The sequence below is a fragment of the Schistocerca cancellata genome, chromosome 6 (assembly GCF_023864275.1).
Source record: "Schistocerca cancellata isolate TAMUIC-IGC-003103 chromosome 6, iqSchCanc2.1, whole genome shotgun sequence".
NCBI classification, from domain to species: domain Eukaryota; kingdom Metazoa; phylum Arthropoda; class Insecta; order Orthoptera; family Acrididae; genus Schistocerca; species Schistocerca cancellata.
In genome coordinates, this window is record NC_064631.1 from 243,277,067 (window position 1) to 243,299,986 (window position 22,920).

Below are 22,920 nucleotides of genomic sequence, written 5' to 3' on the forward strand. Positions count from 1 at the left end.
GATTTATAGATGATGAGAATGGCGGACGAGCTCAGAAAACTGCAATACAAATAACTATTTTCTTGCGGGTCACTGTAATGAATGTACCAGAGGAATGGACCATCCATGTAAATAAATACACAGTCAATGTGCACTGCAAAACAGAGGAAAGCCTACATCCCATACTACCTCACTGTTCCAAACAGAAACCACCATTTTGTCCAGAGGACAGGTACCCTTACCCATGAGGCCAACATAAAGTATTGTTCGCCTGATGAGACATATCATGTCTTTGGGAGAGGTGAATAATGGTCAAATGTGCGTGACACCCACACCAAAGAGGGTAACAGTGGATATATAATTTGTGGATTAGCAATTTTAAATTTGCAGTTCAAGAGGCAGAATTCTGATTGCCTCCCTGTTAACATAGTGTGTAGAGGAGCTTTGGAGTGAGGTTCCCATTGTCTAGAACACCTGCTGTTTGGCCTGTGCTGGCAAGTCCAATGCTTAATGAAGTACAGGTTCAAAAAAATACACCTATGATACTACGAGAGGTGGAACTTTTAATGGTGGCAACTATTTATTTACAGCTCGTACAAAATAGATATGTGTTTCAAAGTTTTACTGATTTTCAAAGTAGTCACCAGCATTGTGTATAAACCGTTGCCAGCGATGTGGATATCATAGGATACTCTTAGCAGTGCCAGTTGTGTTGACAGTTCAAGCAGCGCGGTCTATTGCCCGACGAATTTGTAGCAATGCTGAAGCGAATGCCGTGAAGTGTTTCCTTCAGTTTAGAAATCGATGTTGAACTTATGAGGGCTTACGTCAGGCAGTAGGTGGTATCAGTCAAACAAATCAGTAACAAAATAATTGAAAAGCCACGATCACTTCAATTAGATGACCGGTTTCAGCACTCTCAAGGTGCCATCATCAGATCTGAAACGTGGATTAACATTTATAAAACCATATGGACATCATGGCATATGATGTCCATATGGTTGTATAAATGTTAATCCACGTTTCAGATCTGATGATGACACCTTCAGAGTGCTGAAACTGGTCATGTAATAAACAATTGAAGTGATTGTGGATTTTCAATTATTTTAAAAACAGAGTGATTGCCCCACGACACACCATGCGTTCACTGCAAATCAGTAACAGCACGCTAGCAAAATGATGGTCAGGTCTTGCAGAAAGTGTCATCACTTCTGTCTCTAAGCTGGTCATAGGTTGTGTACCAAAAATGAACCGCATAGAGACAGAAGTGGTGACACTTTCTGCCGGACCTGACTATCATTTTGCAGGACAATATATCTATGTACGAGCTGTAAATGAATAGTTGCCACTATTAAAGTTCCAACCCTCGTATGCATCTCCTTTTCTAATCATCACATGAAGATTAAGCTTTCATATGTGACTTTCTGACTGAAAGTGTTTTTTGAATGAAAAGCTTGAGCACTATAAATTTAATATAATGTGTCAAATCAAAATACCTTCAGCCATCTAAGTTTCCAAATTTCCAGCTTTATTTTATTTGGGCTACCAATTTCAGTATTACACTATGCTGTCTTCAGGTCCCCTGACCCTGTAAGAAGAAACCAATTTCTGCACAGTCGAAATATGGGCCAAGATACAGTCACTGGTATCCGTTGACTTCTTCATAACACAGGGATCCCTTCGATCATCACTTGTAGACTGCAAGCTGAAACTGGTAGGGGAGGGGGCTGGAAATTTAAGACTGCTGAAGGTGTTTGACATTTTACATTAAACAGCTGATGTTCTACAACCATCTTGTATAAAGATGGACATATAGATACATAAATTCAATAGTTTTTCAGTTATTCATATTTCCCTAAAACAGTAAATTTTTATCTTTACAGTAATAATCAGGTTTTGAGCTTTTATAGTTTAGTAAAAACTGTCCACAGAAGGAATTTACTTATTGTGGTGATCTGTAACAAAAGACCAACAGAGTTATAGATACATTTGAAGAAGTCCTTACTTTCATCTACTGTGGATTGTAGTTAATACTATGAAAACTTTAGGATGTCAGAGTGGTGTGAGAGACTTCATAGTTAGTTTATGTGAGTTTTAAATGAAGTAATTGTGGTTAATTGCATGTATGAAAGTGTGGGAATAAACGTTATGCAACGTATATAGTCAGTTCTGCAACTGGTGCGAATGCTGACTGTAAAGCAATCAGTTTTCACACTGGGGTGGGAGGGGGGGGGTGTAGGGAGGGGAATTCACTCTTTTCCTTTAGAAAAAAAGCAGGTAGGGCATGTATGGATACTATTTTTATTTTTTCTTTAATTAAATTGTGTAATTAATTAATTGTAACATCACCTCTTGCTGGCTGAGTAGGGGAAAACTGATTTTATGAGAACAGGTAAAATGCTGTTTGTAAAGGTGTGTGCATGTACTAGCCAATCAGAAACAAAACTGACAGTGTGTTCTGGATGCTTGGATAGCCAAGGCAGGCTATTTTCTTTTTTGGAGTGTGTGGTATGATAGCTTCTGAGCAGAAATGATGTGCCTCCTAGGGTATGAGAAGAATAGTAGTACTACTCTGAACAGTACTGTGTGTAGAATAACACGTATCGAAAGCTAGCTATTGGTAGAACTGCAGATTTAACAGCTCAATTAAGTTTTTTTCCTCATTTCTGTAAAATGACTTGTACCTCTTTGTTCTGTGTGCAATGCAAAATTCCAGTGTCTTGTTGCATTAAACTTGGTCACAAATAACAACTTGTGGGTTTGAAGTGAGCACTGGTTGTTAATGTGGATGTGAAGGGCGAAAGTATTGCTGCATAACAAAAACCATTTCAGATCTTGTCATGTACAAAGAACTGTGTAGTTTAGGCTAGATGTGGCAGAGAGGGATATACCCGCTGTTAATACCACCTTTCTTTTGCTATTATTTTCATGACAGGTTAGCATATGCAGTCACTTTATTAATGCTCAGATTTTCAGGTAAGCGTATCAAGGTAAGTGCACCAATTTTTTGCCTGGCAATATGCTGAAAGACACAGATCATGTAGAAAAATGCAATGCAGCAAATCAGCAAATGGATACAAAGAAGAGCAGCACAAATGGTGAAAGTGTGCCACAGAAACTGTTGAAAGAACTGACCTGGCAGATATCTGAAGTTAGATGCCAACTATCCTGCAAAAGCCGACTTGCAATGTTTCTGGAACCAGTATTATGTGAGGGATCTATGAATATACTACTGCTTCCTTTATGTCACTCCTTTGGGGACTGCAAAGACAAGATTAATTTAAATATTGTGTCCACACGGGTGTTTAAGCAGGCATTCTTCCATGTGCTATACATGTGAATCAAATGGAAGGAAAACTTAATATGTGGTGCAATGGGAAATACTCTCTGCCATGGACTCCCTAGTGACTCAAAGGGCATGGATATAGATGTAGAATCTGTGCCGTGGTCACTATGACCAACAGCCACGCTCATCAGGTGTGTGTGTGTGTGTGTGTGTGTGTGTGTGTGTGTGAGAGAGAGAGAGAGAGAGAGAGAGAGAGAGAAATTAGTGAACCCAGCCCATGCAACCAATCCTCATTTTACAATAACGCTCTAACATTCAGGTGGGAGTATTTTCCAATGTCTTGTGGTACAACGAATGACTCCTGAAGCTAGAGGGGTAGGTTACATTGTATTGTTGGTTTTTAACAGCAGCACATTTGTGAATTTTCTTCACCCATACATCATATGAAAGCTTATAAATGTCACACTCTCTTTTTTGATACATGCATTTTAGCCTCAGCACTAAATTCCAATTGTCATATTAGCCAGTGTGGTTTTTTCCCCTTTTTAACAAGGCTTGTTGGTTACTGTGGGTTTTTTTTTTTGATGGGGTTATTTTCCATGGAAAGGGTCACAACTGTCAAACTTAAAGTGTTGTTGTTTGTTGTCAAGCTACACATGTACTGAGGTACAGAAATGAAAAACACACACAAAACACACACACACACACACACACACACACACACACAGAGAGAGAGAGAGAGAGAGAGAGAGAGAGAGAGAGAGAGAGAGAGAGAGAAGGGGGGGGGGGGAGGGAGGGGTGCTATTCAGGTTAGATGGCATAAGAAGCTCAATAGAATATGGTTTTAGAAATAGCCAAATATTACCAGAAACGTTCAAAAATTCATTTGAGCCATTGGGATGGACTCAATGTGAAAGAAGATTTAAATGGAAGTATTATACCTAGTGGTCTAAAATGCCTGGGCATTTATAAGTTGGGGAAAATGACCAGGATAAATGCCTGTGCAAATGCCCAAAATTCTTAAATGCCCCAAAATTTGTGAATTTTTAGGATTAACTGATAAGCAGCACTTAAAAATTTTTATAAGCTGATATTTTGTATTGGAAAAGCTTTTGCAACACTGCTTCTTTATTGCTTTGGCATCTATGACATCTTTAATGAGATCAATTTTATGGTCATGGCAGTGCAGTAATACGGAAATAGGTACAGAAAGGAGCAGAATAGGAAACTATAGTTTGTCTCAAATGTTGCTACATTTGATAATAAAGCAATTTCTTCTGTTTAAATTATGCATTCTAGCAGTAAAAACTTTAAAAAGTACTTTTTAATAAATGCCCAGATTTTGGGCATTTAAAACTGCTTTGGGCAAATTCCCATTTATATATGTCCTGCCCACTGGCATTTGCCTGGCCAACATCACTAATCACACCTGCCTTCATATAATCCATCAACTCTGCCTTCATACGTTCCCATCTAGTGAGTATCAAAATAGCAGACTCCCCAGCTATTGAAAGTATAATGATTCTTATCAAGGGTTATATTGGAATTATACCTAAAACAGTTTTAGTGACAGTAAAACCTTGATATATTGTTTCAGAAATATTATGCAGCTGAATGGCAAACTGAAATTTCTAGTTTACATCACAAACAGAAGAAAGCAAGTCCTTTACAAAACAATTCAGTTTTGCATAATAAGTTAGAAGGGGAGTCAAACATAGTACTGAATTTCAATATGAAAGGCATTCTTTAAAAAGATAAATATGAAGCTGTATTACTAAAAATAAAAATATGATGCTGTATTACTACAGATTATTGGGTTTATGGTGGCAGTAAGTATGAGAGGTGAGGGTGCGGGTCGCCAGGGAGAGTGTGGTGATGTTAGGAGGATTGAATGGGAGGCTGGAATGTGACCTCAAGAGGGAGAATACTTTTAAGGAACACAAGTGAAAGGTGTGCCAAATATTTCTTTACACAATTTTTATCAAAGTGGTGAAATCTGGAATGAGTTTGGTGGAGGACAACAACCAGAAGTTTATGAGAGGAAGATATTTTTCTTGTATGAAAACTGGTGGATTAGAGATACAGAATGAAGTTTGGGAAAGACAAGAGAAGAAGGCAAGACGATATACAATAATAAGTAACTTAAGGGCATGGGGACAGGTCAGTGGGGTCTCAGAGGGCGGTAAGTGAGAATGTGTATACACACGTGTGTGTGTGTGTGTGTGTGTGTGTGTGTGTGTGTGTGTGTGTGTGGTGTGGTGGGGGGGTGGAATGGCTGGCAGCTACAAGAGTTATGTTTGGGGGGGAGGGGGGGGGGAGGGATGGACAACTACAAAAGATCCTTGAAAACTTCCAGATAAATGGCAATGACAAGAAAAATAAAGGTAGGGTTGAGGTGACTGATGTTGAAAACAGTCCTGAGAACTGATTACATATGGGCAAAGAGAGTGAAAATAAAATCTAAACTGAAAAGCGTGCACAGAAAAATAATAGGTGCTAGAACAGTAAACTGAAATAGAGAGCTTTGTTTTCCTTTGACTTCATTTACTTTGTTTTTCCCTTGTGCTTTTCTTTTGTACTTTGAAATTTCTGTGTGCCTGAGTATTGATTATGCCCAATGCATTTTATTTATGCTCTTGTTGAGACAAATGTTGGAAAAAAAGGTCCCTCTCGAGTAAAGTTCCATTTGCTCCTTGCATTCTCACCTACCTTCAACAACATTCAAACTAAAAATTTAGACATTGTTCTAAAACATATTTAAGACCTGGATAAAATAACAAGGAGGCAGCTGAAGTAAGATCTCAGAAGTGTGCAGGAGATGACCACTTACAAAAACCTGAGTGAGTCAGACTTCCAATAATACATTATTAACTCCTCCCTTGTATTCCAGGGTGCAAGTTGGACAGAGAATCTTAAAATTTGTACCACATTTGCCTTATTTTTAACTAAAATAGAATGCAGCTCTGCAAACAATCTTTGTCTCTGTGCTCTTGAATTAATACAAAATCAGACAAAGTGAGACACGCTGCAATAATTATGCCACAAGCATCATAGAATAGTGTACATCATCCAAATCTGTTGTTTCTAAAGATGTGTATGAAGGATCTCGGGAGTGTCAGTGGTAGGACGGCTGCCACAGCACAGTTACTGATGTTACCAATACAGCAAATTGTTCATCAATTCCAGCCACTCTGCTTCCCATTAACACACTATACCTCAACAGTGAGGGATAAGAATGTACGGAGACAGCTCTCTGAACCACAAGATTATCAGTACATATCTCCTTGGGTGCCACATATGCTAACTTATTTCTCTGAATTAACATGTTCCCTGGAACTCAGTAAAATGACACATTTTTTGCAAGCTTTTGTAGACAGAGAATAAGTCCTAGGTAGTCCATAGTTATCTGTTTACTGGGTACATATATTACGTAAAATGAAGAACCCTCAAGGACGCTGAATTTCTCAGCAAAAAGGTATCCATCTGCTCCAATTCTGCACGAAATACTTGTAAATTCATTTGGTAACTGAACTGAACTGAGAACTGGTTCAGGGAAAAGCATAGAACAGCTGAGAGAATGGCCCTTCTTAGACCTAATAAGTAAATACTGTCATTTAGTTGTAGTACTCATTCAGAATTTCATACCATTTAGAGTTCAAACATATCTAAGAGCGTTAATACTCCTCTACCTGTGGCAGTTGTTTGGACATCTTCAGAGTTTCTTATTGCTATCTTTAATATTTTTAGGGACTTTCTGTGTGTATTGCTTGTTCACAAGTTAGGGACACTCAATGAGGAGGATATCAGCACCCTTATGGAAATAGTAGGAATGAATAAGGGAACTTTCTCCCTGCAACCAAAAGGGTGCCGGGTTCAGTGCATCGGGTTGGAATTTGCACGTGGCACTCTGACAGGAAATTATGGCTGTAGGTAACTGGAATGTGTGCATCAGCAGTTAGGTGGATCACATACATTATGTGATCACCAATTTCTGGGCACTACCATAGTAGTCAAATACAGCCAGTAGATCCTCCAGCATCACGTCATTGATCACTTCCTGCTGAGCTGTGTCTGCAAGAGATGAAAACTATACTGAGAGGTCTATAGTTCAGAATGCCACTTTAGAAGTGCTGAGCTCCTCATATGAATAAAGCACAGAGAATATGCTCTCAGCAGTTGAACCCAAAGAGCAGAAGGTAACAAAACATGATAAGATGTTACACAGTCCCCACAGAGGAGAAGAGGATCCTCGACATCTACAGAGTCGTACGGTTACACCATATGGAATGTATACTACACTGGGACTTCTTCCAAGTTTCTGGTGAGGCAAAGTGAGGTACGATGCTTCATTAAAGAAGATCATAACAATAGCTTTATCCTTCTTCCCACTGATCTTCTCTTTCCAGTGGAGGTTGTAACCTATTAACATTGGTGTATCAGTACCTTTAAAAACTCTCTACCTGATGAGGCTTAGGCTGAAAAGTCTTCTCTGTGTTGGTAATTTCAGCTGCTCCACCTATGTCATGAACCCATAAATATTTCACTGCTGTAAAGGTGCCATATTATGAGTGAGTTTTTTCTATGCTTGCCTTTTCCCCCTTGCTAATGAGATAAAATGCATGGCTGGGAGTTCAAGGAATGGAATGGATGGTTTCCTAAGGTAAGACATCATACTCCAGTACCTCTTCAATGGACGAACTCTCCTCAAGCTCACACGCAAATTTTGGACAGTTTGATGGTTTTTGTCTCACTCCTTTATGTTTATGTTTGCTCATTTGCCATTGTTCTTTCAGTGGCTACATTGGCAGTGATGATGGTTTTGGTGTACTGTTTGTTGTATTTTGTGCAGCTCTTTGTTGTGATTTCACTTCCAGTTTATGGTGGTTTCTGTACTTCACATGACTAGTCTGCTGGTTACCAGAGTGATAATGGATGCTTTCAATTGCAGTAGCATGTGTTTATGCTTTTGCTGCCAGCCTAGATCTGGGTGAACATATCACCTTTGGCAACAGGCTTATTAACCACTGAGATGAATGTCAAGAATATGGATGGCTGCATCATCAATTCGTATTGTTACATCTCAGCCTAAGGAATTTGTTTGGTGAGTTTATTCTCGTACATCTTCTTTTCTTCCTGAAAACTTCTACAATTTAGGCTCCGCGCTGAGTCACTGGAGCAACTCTCAAAGAATTGTGCATACGAGTAAGTGAACACGGCTTTAAGGGCTGCCATTCCACATTTGCCTCATGTTGCCTGCTACTATAATGAAGCGTTGTGTGACCATGTTGCTAGCACTTCAGACATCACAGGAGGTTTGGTAGATTTGACCACATTTTTAGATGGAGGACCCTTTCCTTAGTGTAATTCAGCAAATTATACAAACCAAAAGTAATAACACCAGCATCAGTCTTTCCAAGCACATCACTGACTCACTTCATTAAGTTTTTGAGTTCTGATACTACTTCATCAGACCAATATGTTGCATCAGTATATACAAAAACATGCCAGGAGACCACACACTTGTTAAAGTGAAGGGAACTATGATTTTCTATCACATTTTCCTACCCTACTTTTTTTTAAAAAAATTAAGTAGTTTTACAATTTGTTTAGCTATCGTCATTTCAATGAACATCATTCTGAAGCAGTTTACTGATTTTTGAGCTGGCTGTATACAGCACTTAACCCGAGATTGGTGTAAAAAATAAAATGCAATCAAATTGAACTCATTATCTGCACTGTAAAATGTTAGTCATCAATTACTTTACCATCAACTGGGACCCACTTTGACTAGCACAAGTGAGTTGTAGTTGTCAGTTTGCAGTCTAATGACACTACAAAAGAAAGAATTCAGCTGCTGTCAGACGGTCCACAAGTAAAAATTATCAATATACCGTAAGAAAGAATTTTATTTTGGGCAAACACTAGTTAAAGAAAAGTAAATAATAAAGAAGTAGTTGTTAATACAAAAGATGGGAAGTAAATATATCAATATACTACTCATGAGCTGATGAAGTACAAAATAATTGTTATGACCTGCAAGGTTAGCATACAGGATTATTAACATCTTTTGTAACGAGTGCAGATAATTAGTGTTTCAAAATGAATTCCTGGAGTCTATTCATATTTAATGAGGAAAAAAGTTAAGGGCCTTTCAGAGACAATTTGTGACAGAGTAAGTTAAGGAAATTTGGACTATTTGAACTGAACAGCAAATCCATATAGTTTGACAGCAACCAATAGTGACCAAACATCTCTAACAAATGTGCTATCCATGCTTGAATAGCAGGCAGTACATAACTCACATACAATTCTACACAAGACATAGTTCACAGGAGTGTGAAAATTTAACTACTAAACGCCCAAATCGTGTGTAAACTGTGAGCATTACGTCCTGTTGATATCTAAGGTTTTCTTGGAGTGATTGATAGTCTGCCCAATGTAAGACATTTGCATGGATTGTAATATAATACACACCCAGCTTTCAGAGACCTAGATCACATCATACATTTTATCTTGGCAGAAAGGAGTGAAATATACTGCATGTCATGTTTCTGTGGAATCTATGAAACTTCCCACATACTGGGCCAGCGGAAGGTAGATAAGCAATTTTTGGCTTCTCTTCCTCAGTCTCATTCTCAACTTCTTTTTCCAATTTTCTTGATTTTGAATGCATTGCCCATTCAATTTGACGATTTGAGACTCCATTCCTTCAGAACAGTACTTGTAAGCATTTTAATTCTTCAGTGAGGCTTTTCTTGTCTCAATGTGTTCCAGCTCTATGGACTGGAGACTTTAGCACCAAATTTCTCTGTGACAAAAGGTGATGGCTCGAGGCATAAGAGACAGAGGTCAGGGTGCATAGGTTTTCCATACACACTGTGGCCCATGATCTGTTCATTCTTCTCTTAACTGGCACGTCCAGGAAAGGTAATTGCTCCTGGTTGTATTATGTGCTCCCATTTCTTGGCATATGAGGGTACTGTTGAATATGATCATTTTGGTGGTCCGGAATTATGGTGTTGGGAGGCATAATAGGCCGTGTGGGTGTACAGATCTCCAACATGATACACTGACAGTCAATGTTATTGTGACACTATACTCCTTCCCCAAGTACGTCCTTTTCAGAGATGCATTAGGTCTCGACTTCATTTTTATGGATGGCATTGCACCACTGCATCATGCAGTGCAGGTGGAGGAGCTCTTGGAATGAGAGGATATTCAGAAAATGGACTGGACTGTTCATTCCTCTGACTTAAATCCCACTTAGCACGTGTGGGATCATTGGGACATACTGCAGCACATCCACATGCACCAATGACCATCCAACAACTAACAACTGTGTTGTCGGAAGAGTGGAATGCCCTGCCACAAAAACTTTTTGCCAACCTTGTAGCCAGTTGGGAGCACATAGCACTGTCATCTGTGGTGATCACATACCCTGTACAGGACTTTTAATAAAAGTTTAGTTTCTGTTCATCTTACTGTGTATTTCTTTCAGTTACCTTGTGTACTGTGTTGTATTGCTATGCATGGTCTAAGTTTCACCAATCTATGTTACTTGGCAGACACCTCATGTGTTAGTTACTTTCATATTTAAGTTTTGCACACTAGTGAAGCTCCCAGCATATTCTCCAAAATAACAAACCAATTATTGGAACTGATTACAAATAACATGAATTGAGGTTTCACTACAGAAAAATACTTTACATCAATAAGAAATAACATCGAGGAATATATGCTATATCCAACCAAAAGGAACCATCCAATGATGATGATTGTGCTACTATCAACATTCAGATTTTATGCTGCAGGCTATTGGCCAAACATGATTTCTAACAATAAACTTTTTTCGGCTGTTGGAGAAGTTTCATGAGTTCTTGTTGTTCCCCTCCATGATTACAACATGAAACCTTCAATAAGAAATGCTGCGTATGCAAGATATATACCTGTGGACAACATATGGTAACTGAGTCAGTAACTGATATAGCAGTACTGCAAAACATGACTCGTGCTAATTTAGATCAACATGAAACCCTTCTCATTTGATGTAAGTTTAATGTTACACAACATAGCAAAATTGTGAACTGCGTTCCTTTTCTGAAGTAATTGATCTCTAGTCAGCTAAGTCCTCCAAAATTTTAGGAGCTTATGAATGTAGAAATGTGTTGCTGAATATTTCATCATCCCTTTTAACTATAACCCCTTTATCTGTTGTAGTTTACACTTTGGATGATAATAGCTCTGATGAACAAATATACTGAGAGCTCTTTGGTGGTTTGGTGAGTCACTGGTCCATTTCACCCATTGGAAAGGTTTGGTTGAGAAAAATATCCTCATTCCATGAGCAGCTAGAGAATTGTGTGTTGATTCAGGCAGAGCTCCAAATACTTGAGCAAGCTTTATACAACAGAGGTGCATCAGATGCCTCTTGTTGTTCCACTCATTTCCAATTTCCTTTCTCACATAGTTTAATTACTTGCCAACTGTTTTCCTGCCTCTTCTAACTTCAAATATTTTTGAATTTTGCCTATTGCTGTTTTATATCTGTTGAACTCCTTTTCTCAATGTTATGCACTATCTCCCTTGACTTAGGGTGAAGGGCAACTATTCTGCCCATCTTTGAATCACGCGCCATTTTGTTCAACTTTTTCCTGTTTCTTTTGCTGATGCATGACACACACCACGAAAGCTAGCAAACAGGTCAGCTTTTGTATGTGTTGATATTACATTACTGCTTTGCATGTAGCTGCTTACTTTACCTATATCTTGTTACACAAAAAGTGTGATTTAATGTTTCTTTTTACAGATAGTGACAATATATAGAATCCTGTTGATATGGGATAGTTGGAAGATGAAATGGTGATCCACAAAGCTCTACGAAAAGGTGTCTACTGGTCTCAAGGCCATGCTTTCAATGTGATATCAATGAATTTTGCTTCATTTTACTTGGGCTTTCAGATTTCACATGAAGATAACATTAGTTTAATGACATTATATATGTCAAAAATGTAGACTTTCACGGCCGGAAATATCATGTCCATTATAATTATCCAAGCTGTTATGCCATGGTCGGTTGATGAATTCTGTGTTAATTGACACAGAATTCATCAACCGACCATGGCATAACAGCCTGGATAATTATAATGGACATTATATATGTCAGTTGTTGTTCTCATGTTCTACTTGCCTATGCAGCAAGAGGAATGCATGGTGGTAACAGCACAACATCTAGTGCATTACTGTTTATTTCACAGACTAATGCTGATGGAGAGAGACACTATCTCTTCTGGGAATGTGTTTATTAGTATCTTACTAAATAGACCAATTAGTTACAGAAATATCAGTTATAAAATTGTTGTTAAATCACGTTAACCAAAACAGCAATTATTAAACACTTTCAGAGAATTGGCACTGCAAATGCTTCATATTTTAAAAACTGTTTATGATCAATCTACTGTACTTACAACTACAAATATCTTATCTGGTGACTACTTTTCAAACTCACAAGGGTTCTGTCTACCTCATTTTACTAGCATCTCAGGGATGTAGGACAAAATGAAATGTGTCTCCACTTGTCTGAGAAGTAAACATTGTAAAAAAGGTCCATGACAGATTAAGACTGCCAGATCAAACATTGAACCTGGAGTCTTGTTGTCATAGGAAATACTTTTACCAACTGAGCTATCCAGGAATACCCATAATGATACACAGAATTTCAATCTGTCAGTGCTGTCTCATAACTTCCAGGCTTGTTTTGACTGCATTTTTGGCACTGCATAGTGACAGAGTAAGAAACAATAATATGTACGGTGCTAGTAGTTTGAGATTGGGTTTCATGTTACAACTGATTTTCTTGATATTAATATTTTAAATACCAGATTTACTGAAAGGAGATTACTTAAAAAACTGGCAGCTGATTATGCATGTCTTCAATTTCAAATGTGTGGAAGTTTAAAAGTAAAGATACAGCACTATGTAAACACTACACAATATTATACACATAAGTGCACATACTGTTTACAGACTAGTAGTAACTTTCACAACATACATCTACTCTGTACACTGTAAAATGGAAATAGCAAGCAATACATCACATAGAATTCATAATACCAAATGAACTGAATTTCATGATTAAAACTGCACATTTTAAAACAGTAAAGGGATAACATAATAAAAATAAAAACATGATAAAGAATATTGACATAATAAAAAAGGAAGGAAATACTCATAAAAATTCTGAAACATTGCTGTATCAGATGCAAAGCCAGCATTTTACAAAGTGTCTGAAACTGAGTAACAAATTTAGTTCATGTTAGGCATCATTAGGGTTAAACCTGGTAATTTATGTCTCTAAAGCATAATTTTCAGCACAGAGAAATTATGTAACTTAAAATTACAAACATATGGATTACTGCCCAAGCATTTAGTAATAACAATATCACAAATTGGAAATCAAGCCTCAAGCTTGGTGTAAAACAGTCTGAGTTTTGTGTCTGTCTGTCTGGCTAGCACAGTAGTCTAAGAGACAAAATATCTGAAGATGACTACTTTTCATCATTCGTAAAAGGAAGATTTCCTATTATTTGTGGCAATTCTTTTTATTGCATACAAACACAATAAATCACAAGGAAAGGCACAAACTAAGTTGAGAGAATATCTCCTGCTTGTATTACTCCTCATAGTACACTGTGCATATGCAGGTTGCCAAGAAAAGGTAGTACACAGCTACAAATCTGGCAAATGACATAGGTATAATGCATTTTCCTGTTATCAGTTGGCTGTATCGCATGATTAGAGTTTACTTGCCACACAGCTCTATCAGTTAGTGTATGAATGCTGTAAATAGGGTGCTAAGACTGACAATATCAGTTGGAAGGCATGCAAGCCACTTCAACTTTGGTAGTTTCTTTACTAAGTCAGCAAAGCTAATTATTATAAATTATCCACATTAACAGTTTTGATGTATTACTGTCATCAACATGTGTGTGTGTGTGTGTGTGTGTGTGTGTGTGTGTGCACGTGGGGGGGGGGGGGGGTTTATGCATTTTTTAAAGTAGCTTCCTCCAAAGCTAAACAAAACACTACTGTATACATAAATGCCAAGAATAATTTTACTGAAATATAAGTACATTTCACTGCACAATATAACATGAAATAGAAGTTAGTCTATGTTAAGATGTGCCAAGGCTACAGAAACAAACATCGCTTTCACTTTATGATATAGTTCAGTTAAATGTACTTATATTTTGATACAATTGTCAACATTCATGCATATACACATGTTTTCATTAAATTTAGACAAAACATTTTCCTTCTTAAACAACAGAAAATCCAGGATGTAATGTAACAATATTATGAGAAGGAAAGTTGCTACCCACAATATAGCAGAGATGCTTAGCTGCAGATAGGCACAACAAAAAGACTCTCACAATTAAAACTTCTGTCCATTAAGGGCCTTTGTCAACATTAGAGAAACATGCATGCACATGCGTGCATGTCTGTGTATGTGTTTGTCTAGTGTTGACGAAGGTCTTAATGGCTGAAAGCTTTAATCGTGCGAGTCTCTTTGTTGTGCCCATCTGTGACTCAGCATCTCCGCTATATGATGAGTAGCAACTTTCCTTCTCATAGCATTTTGCTTCTTATTATTTCACTTCTGTTGATGGCAATAATGCATCAAAATCAGCATTGAATATGTTATGACAATTAGAATTTCTGACTTGTAAGTTTTATTGTAGGAGGTCAAGAGTCACAGTACAATTAAATAATATATACATATCTGAAGACATATTGATACAATATGATAACATTTTATATATGAAGATGGTTTCTGTTCTTTTGGACATGGCTGGCTGAACATTGAGAAATCTCACAACAACTAACACAACACAACAAAATTAATACTTTGCTAGCTTGGAATCACTCTGTGAAATTAAACGGGTCTCCACACTCTTTGCTGCAAAATATGGTAAGAAATTTAAGACCAGGAAGTCAATAAATTTGGAAAAGTTGTAAAAGGTTTACAATTTATAATAAAACGTTACTTACTATAAAAAAAAAGGACTCCTGACACCTATTACTCCTTCTTAAAGCTGCCTGTCGGATTTGTCAGCAGAATGCAATATGAAAAGAAATGCCAAATTATGACTGAAATTAATGAAATAAATGGGAAACTGATAAATCAAATGTGAGATAATGGGAAAAAGAGAATATAACTGATGAGTCAAACTAACAATGATCTATAGGAATAAAGACTGTAATATAGTCTTGTTAAAATCTGTAAACCTCTTCAATAACTAATGTCAAGATAGGAATTCTGCAAGGACAACAAACTTAAAATTAAGGTAATTAAGGTGCATTTATCTTATACAGCAAGCTAATTTTTCCATTCTCTGTCTATCAACAATAGAAGCTGGGGAACAAGTGGTGGGTGAAGGAAGGAGGAAGAGTAGGGCAAATGTCTAAGACTATAACTACCAATACTTTGCAAGAGGTAGTGGGTATACGCACTCACATATTATAACAGTGGTTGATCCTTTTACCAGGTATAAAAGTGCTTCCAGGACAACACATTTAACCAAATAATATTAAAGGCTTATAGAAAAAAAGATCATGCTCTCAATGCGATAATGTAGTTATTTAAATATAAGTTTACTCATACAATGAAATTTTCTTGTCACAGGAATTTGAGAAAGGAGATTTTTAATGGACATTATGACCTGAGGGTACAAAATAATCTAAATCTGACATGTGTAACAAAAGGGATTACGTATAAACAGCACAACAATATGGAACTGCAATAGTTCTAACTACACCAAATGGAGTTACATGGAACGAGCTACTAGTTTGAAATAAAATCTCTGCAACAGTATATTAAATTAACTTGATTATATCCACTTGAATAATTGCTAAGCTTTTTAATTTTTGGCATTACTAGTTATGGTGCTTTCTTTGTCTTGTACGCTGACATTTTGAAACAATTATGAACAATATTTTTAGTTTTTAAAGTTGGAATTAATGTCAAATAAAGAATTCATAGCAACATTTTATAAATTACATGATACGTATTTTGTTTGCTGCAGATGGTACACACAAATGGGATGGATCACTGCTAGAACGGCTAAAACCAAATAAAAATTATCCTAAAATATGGATTTATCACCCATCAAGGTCATTTATCTAAAACTCTTCATATGTGCACAATAGATGTTTGAAGGAAAATAAATATGATGGCTACAGAGGCATAATTTGTTGAAGAAAGAACAATGAGCAACTGACAATTACAGTCAACGTTTTCATAAGAGTTTTGAATGAATTACCACTTGGCGAAACACTAAAATTTTGCTTGAAACAATAAAGTTCAAGTCAACACAACCAGTATTTAAAGAATCATATTTCTCAAAACAGAGGATGATGTCTCGTTGTACACTCTAACCTTATTTTTCTTCAAAGTGCAAATGTGTAGTTTCTCTTAAGTGATTAAAACACAGAAGAAAGGAACAGCTCAGGTCAAAGATCTGGGTAACATGATCACAGTGGCTCTTGATAATGATCTATAAATTGAAGAGACACCAAACCTGATGTAGCATGCCCACATGTTGACTTTGCCAAGTGTGCATCCTGTGTTTAAACAGTTAACCGACATTCAGCATCTGCACTTCAGTAATGAAATGGGAAGAACGTACAACATGGAACTCATGTTTTGGGAAATATGACAGAGCAAATGGTGCATATGTTAATATACACAGTTTCATGAAATGTTTAGCTTTACGTCAACTAATATCTCATTTATGACTGCTATGTAATCTGTGACTCGGGCTTCTGTAGTCTTTAGATTTATTAACCTTCAACCCAAATATCTATTGCACACAAATGCAGAGTTTTACCGATAAGTTATCTTTATGTGTGTTAGAAAAGACAAAACTCTGCCAGAGGCATACTGAAGGGGTGGTGAGATAGGCTCCTGCCAAGGGTGCAGGTATATTGAGGGTGGGAAAAAGAAGAGACAGAAGAAGAAGAAGAAGAAGAAGAAGAAGAAGGGGGAGCATGGTCAGTTTAAAAATTAACTGTGTGAGGTATGTGATGTTTCATACCCCTCATGGTCCTGTCTTCCGCCTATGAAAAGAAGACTTTCCTTCTGCTCATGACTGTAAATGCATGCTGTTGTTACAGTGTCATTTCTATAGTGTCACAGAACCAAGAAATAATGGACACTATGGAACATACAAGGGGTGTTCAATACATAATGCATAACACTTTATTCCTGAAAGCAGGTTCATTATATATTACTTCCTTCTCTTTTGGTTGCAAAATCCTATTTTTCAACATAATCTCCGTTCAATGCAATGGCCCTATGCCACCTTCCTGGGTGGGCATGTATGCCAGCACGGTACAACTCCACCGATCAACATCGGAGCCAACATTTGCTCCATCAGTGACCTCCCCATCACCCTCATACTGCTTCTTGTGGAGTGCATCCTTCATTGGGCCAAACGAATAAAGTTGGAAGGGGGTGAGATCCAGGCTTTAGGGTGGATGCGGAAGAACAGTCCAATGAAGTTTTGTTACCTCCTCTCGGGTGCACACACTTGTGTGGGGACTTGCGCTAGCATGGAGGAGGAGAAGTTCATTTGCATTTTTGTGGTGATGAAGATGCTGAGGTCATTTCTTCAATTTCCTGAGGGCAGCACAATATACTTCAAAACTGACTGTTGCACTATGAGGGAGGACATCAAACAGAATAACCCCTTCAAAGTTCCAGAAGGAGGTCACCATGACTTCACCAGATAGGAGTGAAGCTTTCATTTTTTTTCTTTTGATAAGAGGTGGTGAGAAGCCACTCCATGGATTCTCATTTTGTTTCTGGTTTGAAGCGACGAATGCACGTTACATAGGCTGTGACAGTATGCGACAAAAAATTGTTACAATCAGCCTTGTAATGCACAAGCAATTCCACACCTATGGTCCTTTGCTGATCTGAATGATCTTTTGTTACGTGACAAGAAGCCTTGTAGGCACATGTCTTTGAGAAACCCAACTGGCAGAAGACAGTGTCAGCACTACCAATAGAGACATCCCCGATCATCTCAAATGAGTGTGTGCGCACAATCCAACATTGCAGGAGTCACGACTGTGCGCACTGACCAGCATACAGGAGATCGGCCATGTTTGTGTGACTTTTTTGCGATGATGACAAGACACCTCACCCAATGACTCACTGTGCCGTTGTTCACTGCCAGATCTTCATAGACATTCTGCAAGTACGTATGAATATCTGCAATGTTTTGGTTTTCTGCCTCTCTGCTTGGAACGCATCTCCGTTTCTTTTTTGTGTCATCAGTCTTCTGACTGGTTTCATGTGTCCTGTCCCACTATGAATTCCTCTGCTGTGCCAACTACTTCATCTCAGAGTAGCACTCGTAACCTATGTCCTCAATTATCTGCTGGGTGTATTCCATTCTCTGTCTTTCTCTACCATTAGCTCCCTTTAGTACCATGGAAGTTATTCTGTGATAGCTTAAACACATGTCCTATCATCCCTTCCCTTCTTCTTGTCAATGTTTTCCATGTATTCCTTTGCTTGCCAATTCTGCAGAGAACTTCCTCATCTCTTATCTTACAGGTCCACCTAATTTTCAACTTTCTTTTGTAGCACCCTATCTCAAATGCTTTGATTCTCTTCAATTCTGGTTTTCGCACAGTCCATGTTTCACTACCATACAATGTTGTGCCTCAAATATAGATTCTCAGAAATCGCTTCATCAAATGGCTCTAGAACTTAGAACTGCTTAAAGCTAACTAACCTAAGGACACTACACACATCCATGCCCGAGGCAGGATTCGAACCTGCGACAGTAGCAATCGCGCATTTCCAACTGAAGCGCCTAGAACCGCATGGCCACCGGGGCTGGTAAATTGCTTCATCAAATTAAGGTCTATGTTTGGTATTAGCAGACTTCTCTTGGTCAGGAATGCCATTTTTACTAATGCTAGTCTGCTATTTATCTCCTCTGTTACAGATACATTTTGAAGGCTACAATATCACCACCATGTATTGGAACTTTAGTAGACTGTTGAGGCTGAAGTGGGACTATTTCACCATGTCCCACAACAAATTTTACATTTTTTTCAACTGATATTGGCTGAGAAAAAGAAATGTTTTGCATTACTTATTGAACGCTCCTCGTAGTTTGTGTGGCAACAGTGCACTTAGTGTGTTACTATTTTGCCTCACATCTTGTATACAATAGTTCATTTATCAAAGGAGAATCCCATTACTTAACAACATACACACACATACATACTGACACCATGTTCAGCTTACGATGAACAAAGTATATTAAGTGCACTTTGCCCTGCTGGTGGGTTTTAGGCAAGTCTACATGACTGCCCAGCCAGAAAACCACACATTGTCTTGATTAATGTGTCTGTTGTAACATGAAGATGCTCTATTTTTCTCCATCACTGTACTGTCCCCATTCATTTGCATTATTCATTACACATCAATCTGGTTAGTGAATGGAGTGTTTCAATGAACATTAGCTGTTAACACATTGACTGCCATGAGACTGCCAGCAGCCAAAGCAGAGTCTCACACCTAAGTGCCTAGTCTGGTCTGGCAGTGAAACATCCAGAACTAAGCATAATGCAGTCAACATGTTAATTTTTTCCAGTTTTGATAAGACTTTTACTTTCAAAATGAACAGAAGTCATCACTATTTTTTCTGTTTAATTTTACTAGCCAAGTTCCCAAATACCAACACTATAGAAATCATCTCCTTATTTGATCACAACATATCTGATGTATCACTATCACTGAATTATTAAGCTGCATGTCAATGTGCTGACTAACAGCACAGATGCGGCTTCCCATTTTTCTACTTTGAAGATTTTTGAAGGTGGGTGTAAGAGATGTTTGGGTAAACATATAAATAACTTTGGGGATATTGATGACAATGCCAGTGACTGTGACACCTTGGGAGTGTACTTTCGGGAAATTAAAAACGATAAACTATGGTCACATTAGCTACCATATCAATATAACAGGAGTTGCTAAAGTTTACTTCATTGGCATAATTAATGAGTTTTGTTTTTATCAAAACAAGGAAATGAAAAGTAAAATTATAATTAAACACATCCCTTGAAAATGGATGTTTTCTCAACTATTAATTGTAAATTTTTCTTTTATTTATAATTAATAATGAGGAGTAAATATGATTTGTTCTTTATCACATCATATTAAAAACAATGTACAGTCAGCCATAAACAATAAAATATTCACTTTGTTTCATTTTCACTTTTTTGCAAAGTTTATACAATTTGAAATTTATTTACTAAATTAAATGATTTTGCTGTGTACAATAATTTTAATCAATATAGTTCATTTAAATTCAATAATGCTTAAGATTAATTTTTTTTCAGGGGAGTTGCTGTGGCAGTTCTAAGAAGTGGGGAATCACCTTGGTACTATCTTCATGTTTTAAAACAATATTTAATTTGGTTTTAGTCGTTCAAGTTATAGTACTTCTTTTGCGAGTACTCTTACTGTTGCTATCCGGTAAGCCTTCTCATTATCATGATAAGCCACCCATTTTTGAATTTATAGGCGTGAGTGAAATGCACCAACAATTTTTCATTATCAGCAACTGATATTTCAGGAGATAATGTATTTGTCAAGCACTTTGAGAACAGCTTGACTAATAAACATTATCAAGCAAAATGAAATTGAACTGAGGGAGATACGAATATTTTCTTCCACACAGAATCTCAAAATCACAAATATTTTGTATAATCCTTCCTGAGCCTAACATTTACTAAATTATACACTCAATTTCACATTTTATGAGAATCATGCAGAATAAACTGAATAATTCACAACTCAATTTGCTTTGGATGTTGCTGCAACAAAATACAGTCTGCTGAAATAACATCAATAGCAACAATACTGTAAACATTGCAAAGTGATAAATGACAAGCATCAAACAGCTGACAACTCTACGACTGTCTCTGCAATACAGATTGCAAATTTATTACAACAACAAATACAAAGAAGCACTTGATAATGAAAAAAAAAAAAATGCATAATGTACACAAGCAGAACAAACTAGCCATTTTAATACAAACCAATGCTACTTTGACGATTAGATGATTTTCATACTTCGTATCAAGCCTGTAGTTTTCTGGTCAAAAAGAAGAAAGACTGACTTAATATTATGGTCATATGAAATAAGGCTTTACAGACAAGAACTGTTTATGTCAGAATTCTTTCATAACGAACATTAATAATATGCCTACACATTATCTCACCAAAAGTATTCAGAAAGAGTTTTGAGTGATCAATGATGCCATGTAAGTCATGAGCACTGCTTTAAAATTATTAACCACTGCAGAATGATCTTCCGCATCGGATGACTAAGTACAAAAATAGTATGCAAATAGGCTTGTTAGAGGTAATATCTTAGCTGAGCAATGACATTTTAAATAAAATTAGAGGCAAAAGCTGAATTATGGGTGGCATACACATAGACTTAAAGAACACAAAATCCTTCATCTTTCGTCATTATAAGACAAGCTCCATCCCCCCCCCCCCCAAAAGAGAGAGAGAGAGAGAGAGAAGATGAATGCGAGAGAAAGATTGGGATATGAGGTGTCAGGGTAGTAAAGGAGAACACAGGAAAATGTGTGAGTATAGTCTTCTGAGACTGCTGGCATCTAACAAAACCTCTCAAGTTCTATGACCATGGTGTCATGAAGCTGCATTGGCCAACATTTTAACTACAGTGATTTTTGAAGGCTCTGTGACAGATCAGATCTTCCATGACATTTGGTGCATCAGGAACAGTAATATTGCTGCCCCCCCCCCATGCAAACCTGAAAGATGATGGAATAAGTTTCAACTACTGTTGCACAAGGTCCTAATCAGTGTTGTGTACTTACTACTGGGCTAGTGCCACTCTCAAATCTTATGTGTTATTTGATTCTGTACCTAGTCAGTTTTCAAGAGCATCACTGATGTTCAAGTTTCAATGATGGTCTTTACAAAAGGACACTATGAGTTGGATGAAATAATAATACGTAAGATCTGAATGTGGTACTTATGCAGTAATATATATTATCCCAATCAATGCCAGCCTAACAGAGGACTAACTGCTGGTGCTTACAATAGCATGGTCACCAAGTTGGAACAGCTTTATTGAGGAAGAGAGAAAAATTTGTGGACAGGAGAATGTTAAAAGAATAAGGGCATGAGAAGGATATGACTGAGGTTCTGGAGTAGTACGAGGGTCACTCCAAAAGAAATGCACACTATTTTTTTAAAATCCATCTTTTATTCTAGATGTTTGAAAGTTTTACAGTGTGTAGATACATCCTTTAGGAACAATATTTTCATTTCTCCACATAATTTCCATCCCTCTCAACTGCCTTACGCCATCTTGGAACCAGCGCCTGTATACCCAAATGGTAAAATTCTGGACAAACCTGTTGCAGTCACTGTTTGGCAGCATGCACAAGGGAGTCATCATCTTCAAACCTTGTTCCACGAAGAGAGTGTTTCAGTTTCCCAAAGAGATGATAGCCACATGTAGCCAGGTCAGGACTGTAAGGTGGGCGTTTCAGTGTTGTCCATCTGAGTTTTGTGATCGCTTCCATGGTTA

The 22,920-nt window shown here is 37.5% G+C and overlaps 1 protein-coding gene across 1 annotated transcript in view; it reads right to left on the reverse strand.

The window, feature by feature from the left end:
* Nucleotides 1–22,920, reverse strand: part of LOC126190852 (anoctamin-8) — a 191,448-nt gene that overhangs the window by 24,229 nt on the left and 144,299 nt on the right. Inside the window, exon 10 of the mRNA XM_049931440.1 lies at nucleotides 21,389–21,444. Within this exon, the coding sequence (XP_049787397.1) occupies nucleotides 21,389–21,444 (56 nt within the window). The remainder of the gene's footprint in view (nucleotides 1–21,388; nucleotides 21,445–22,920) is intronic.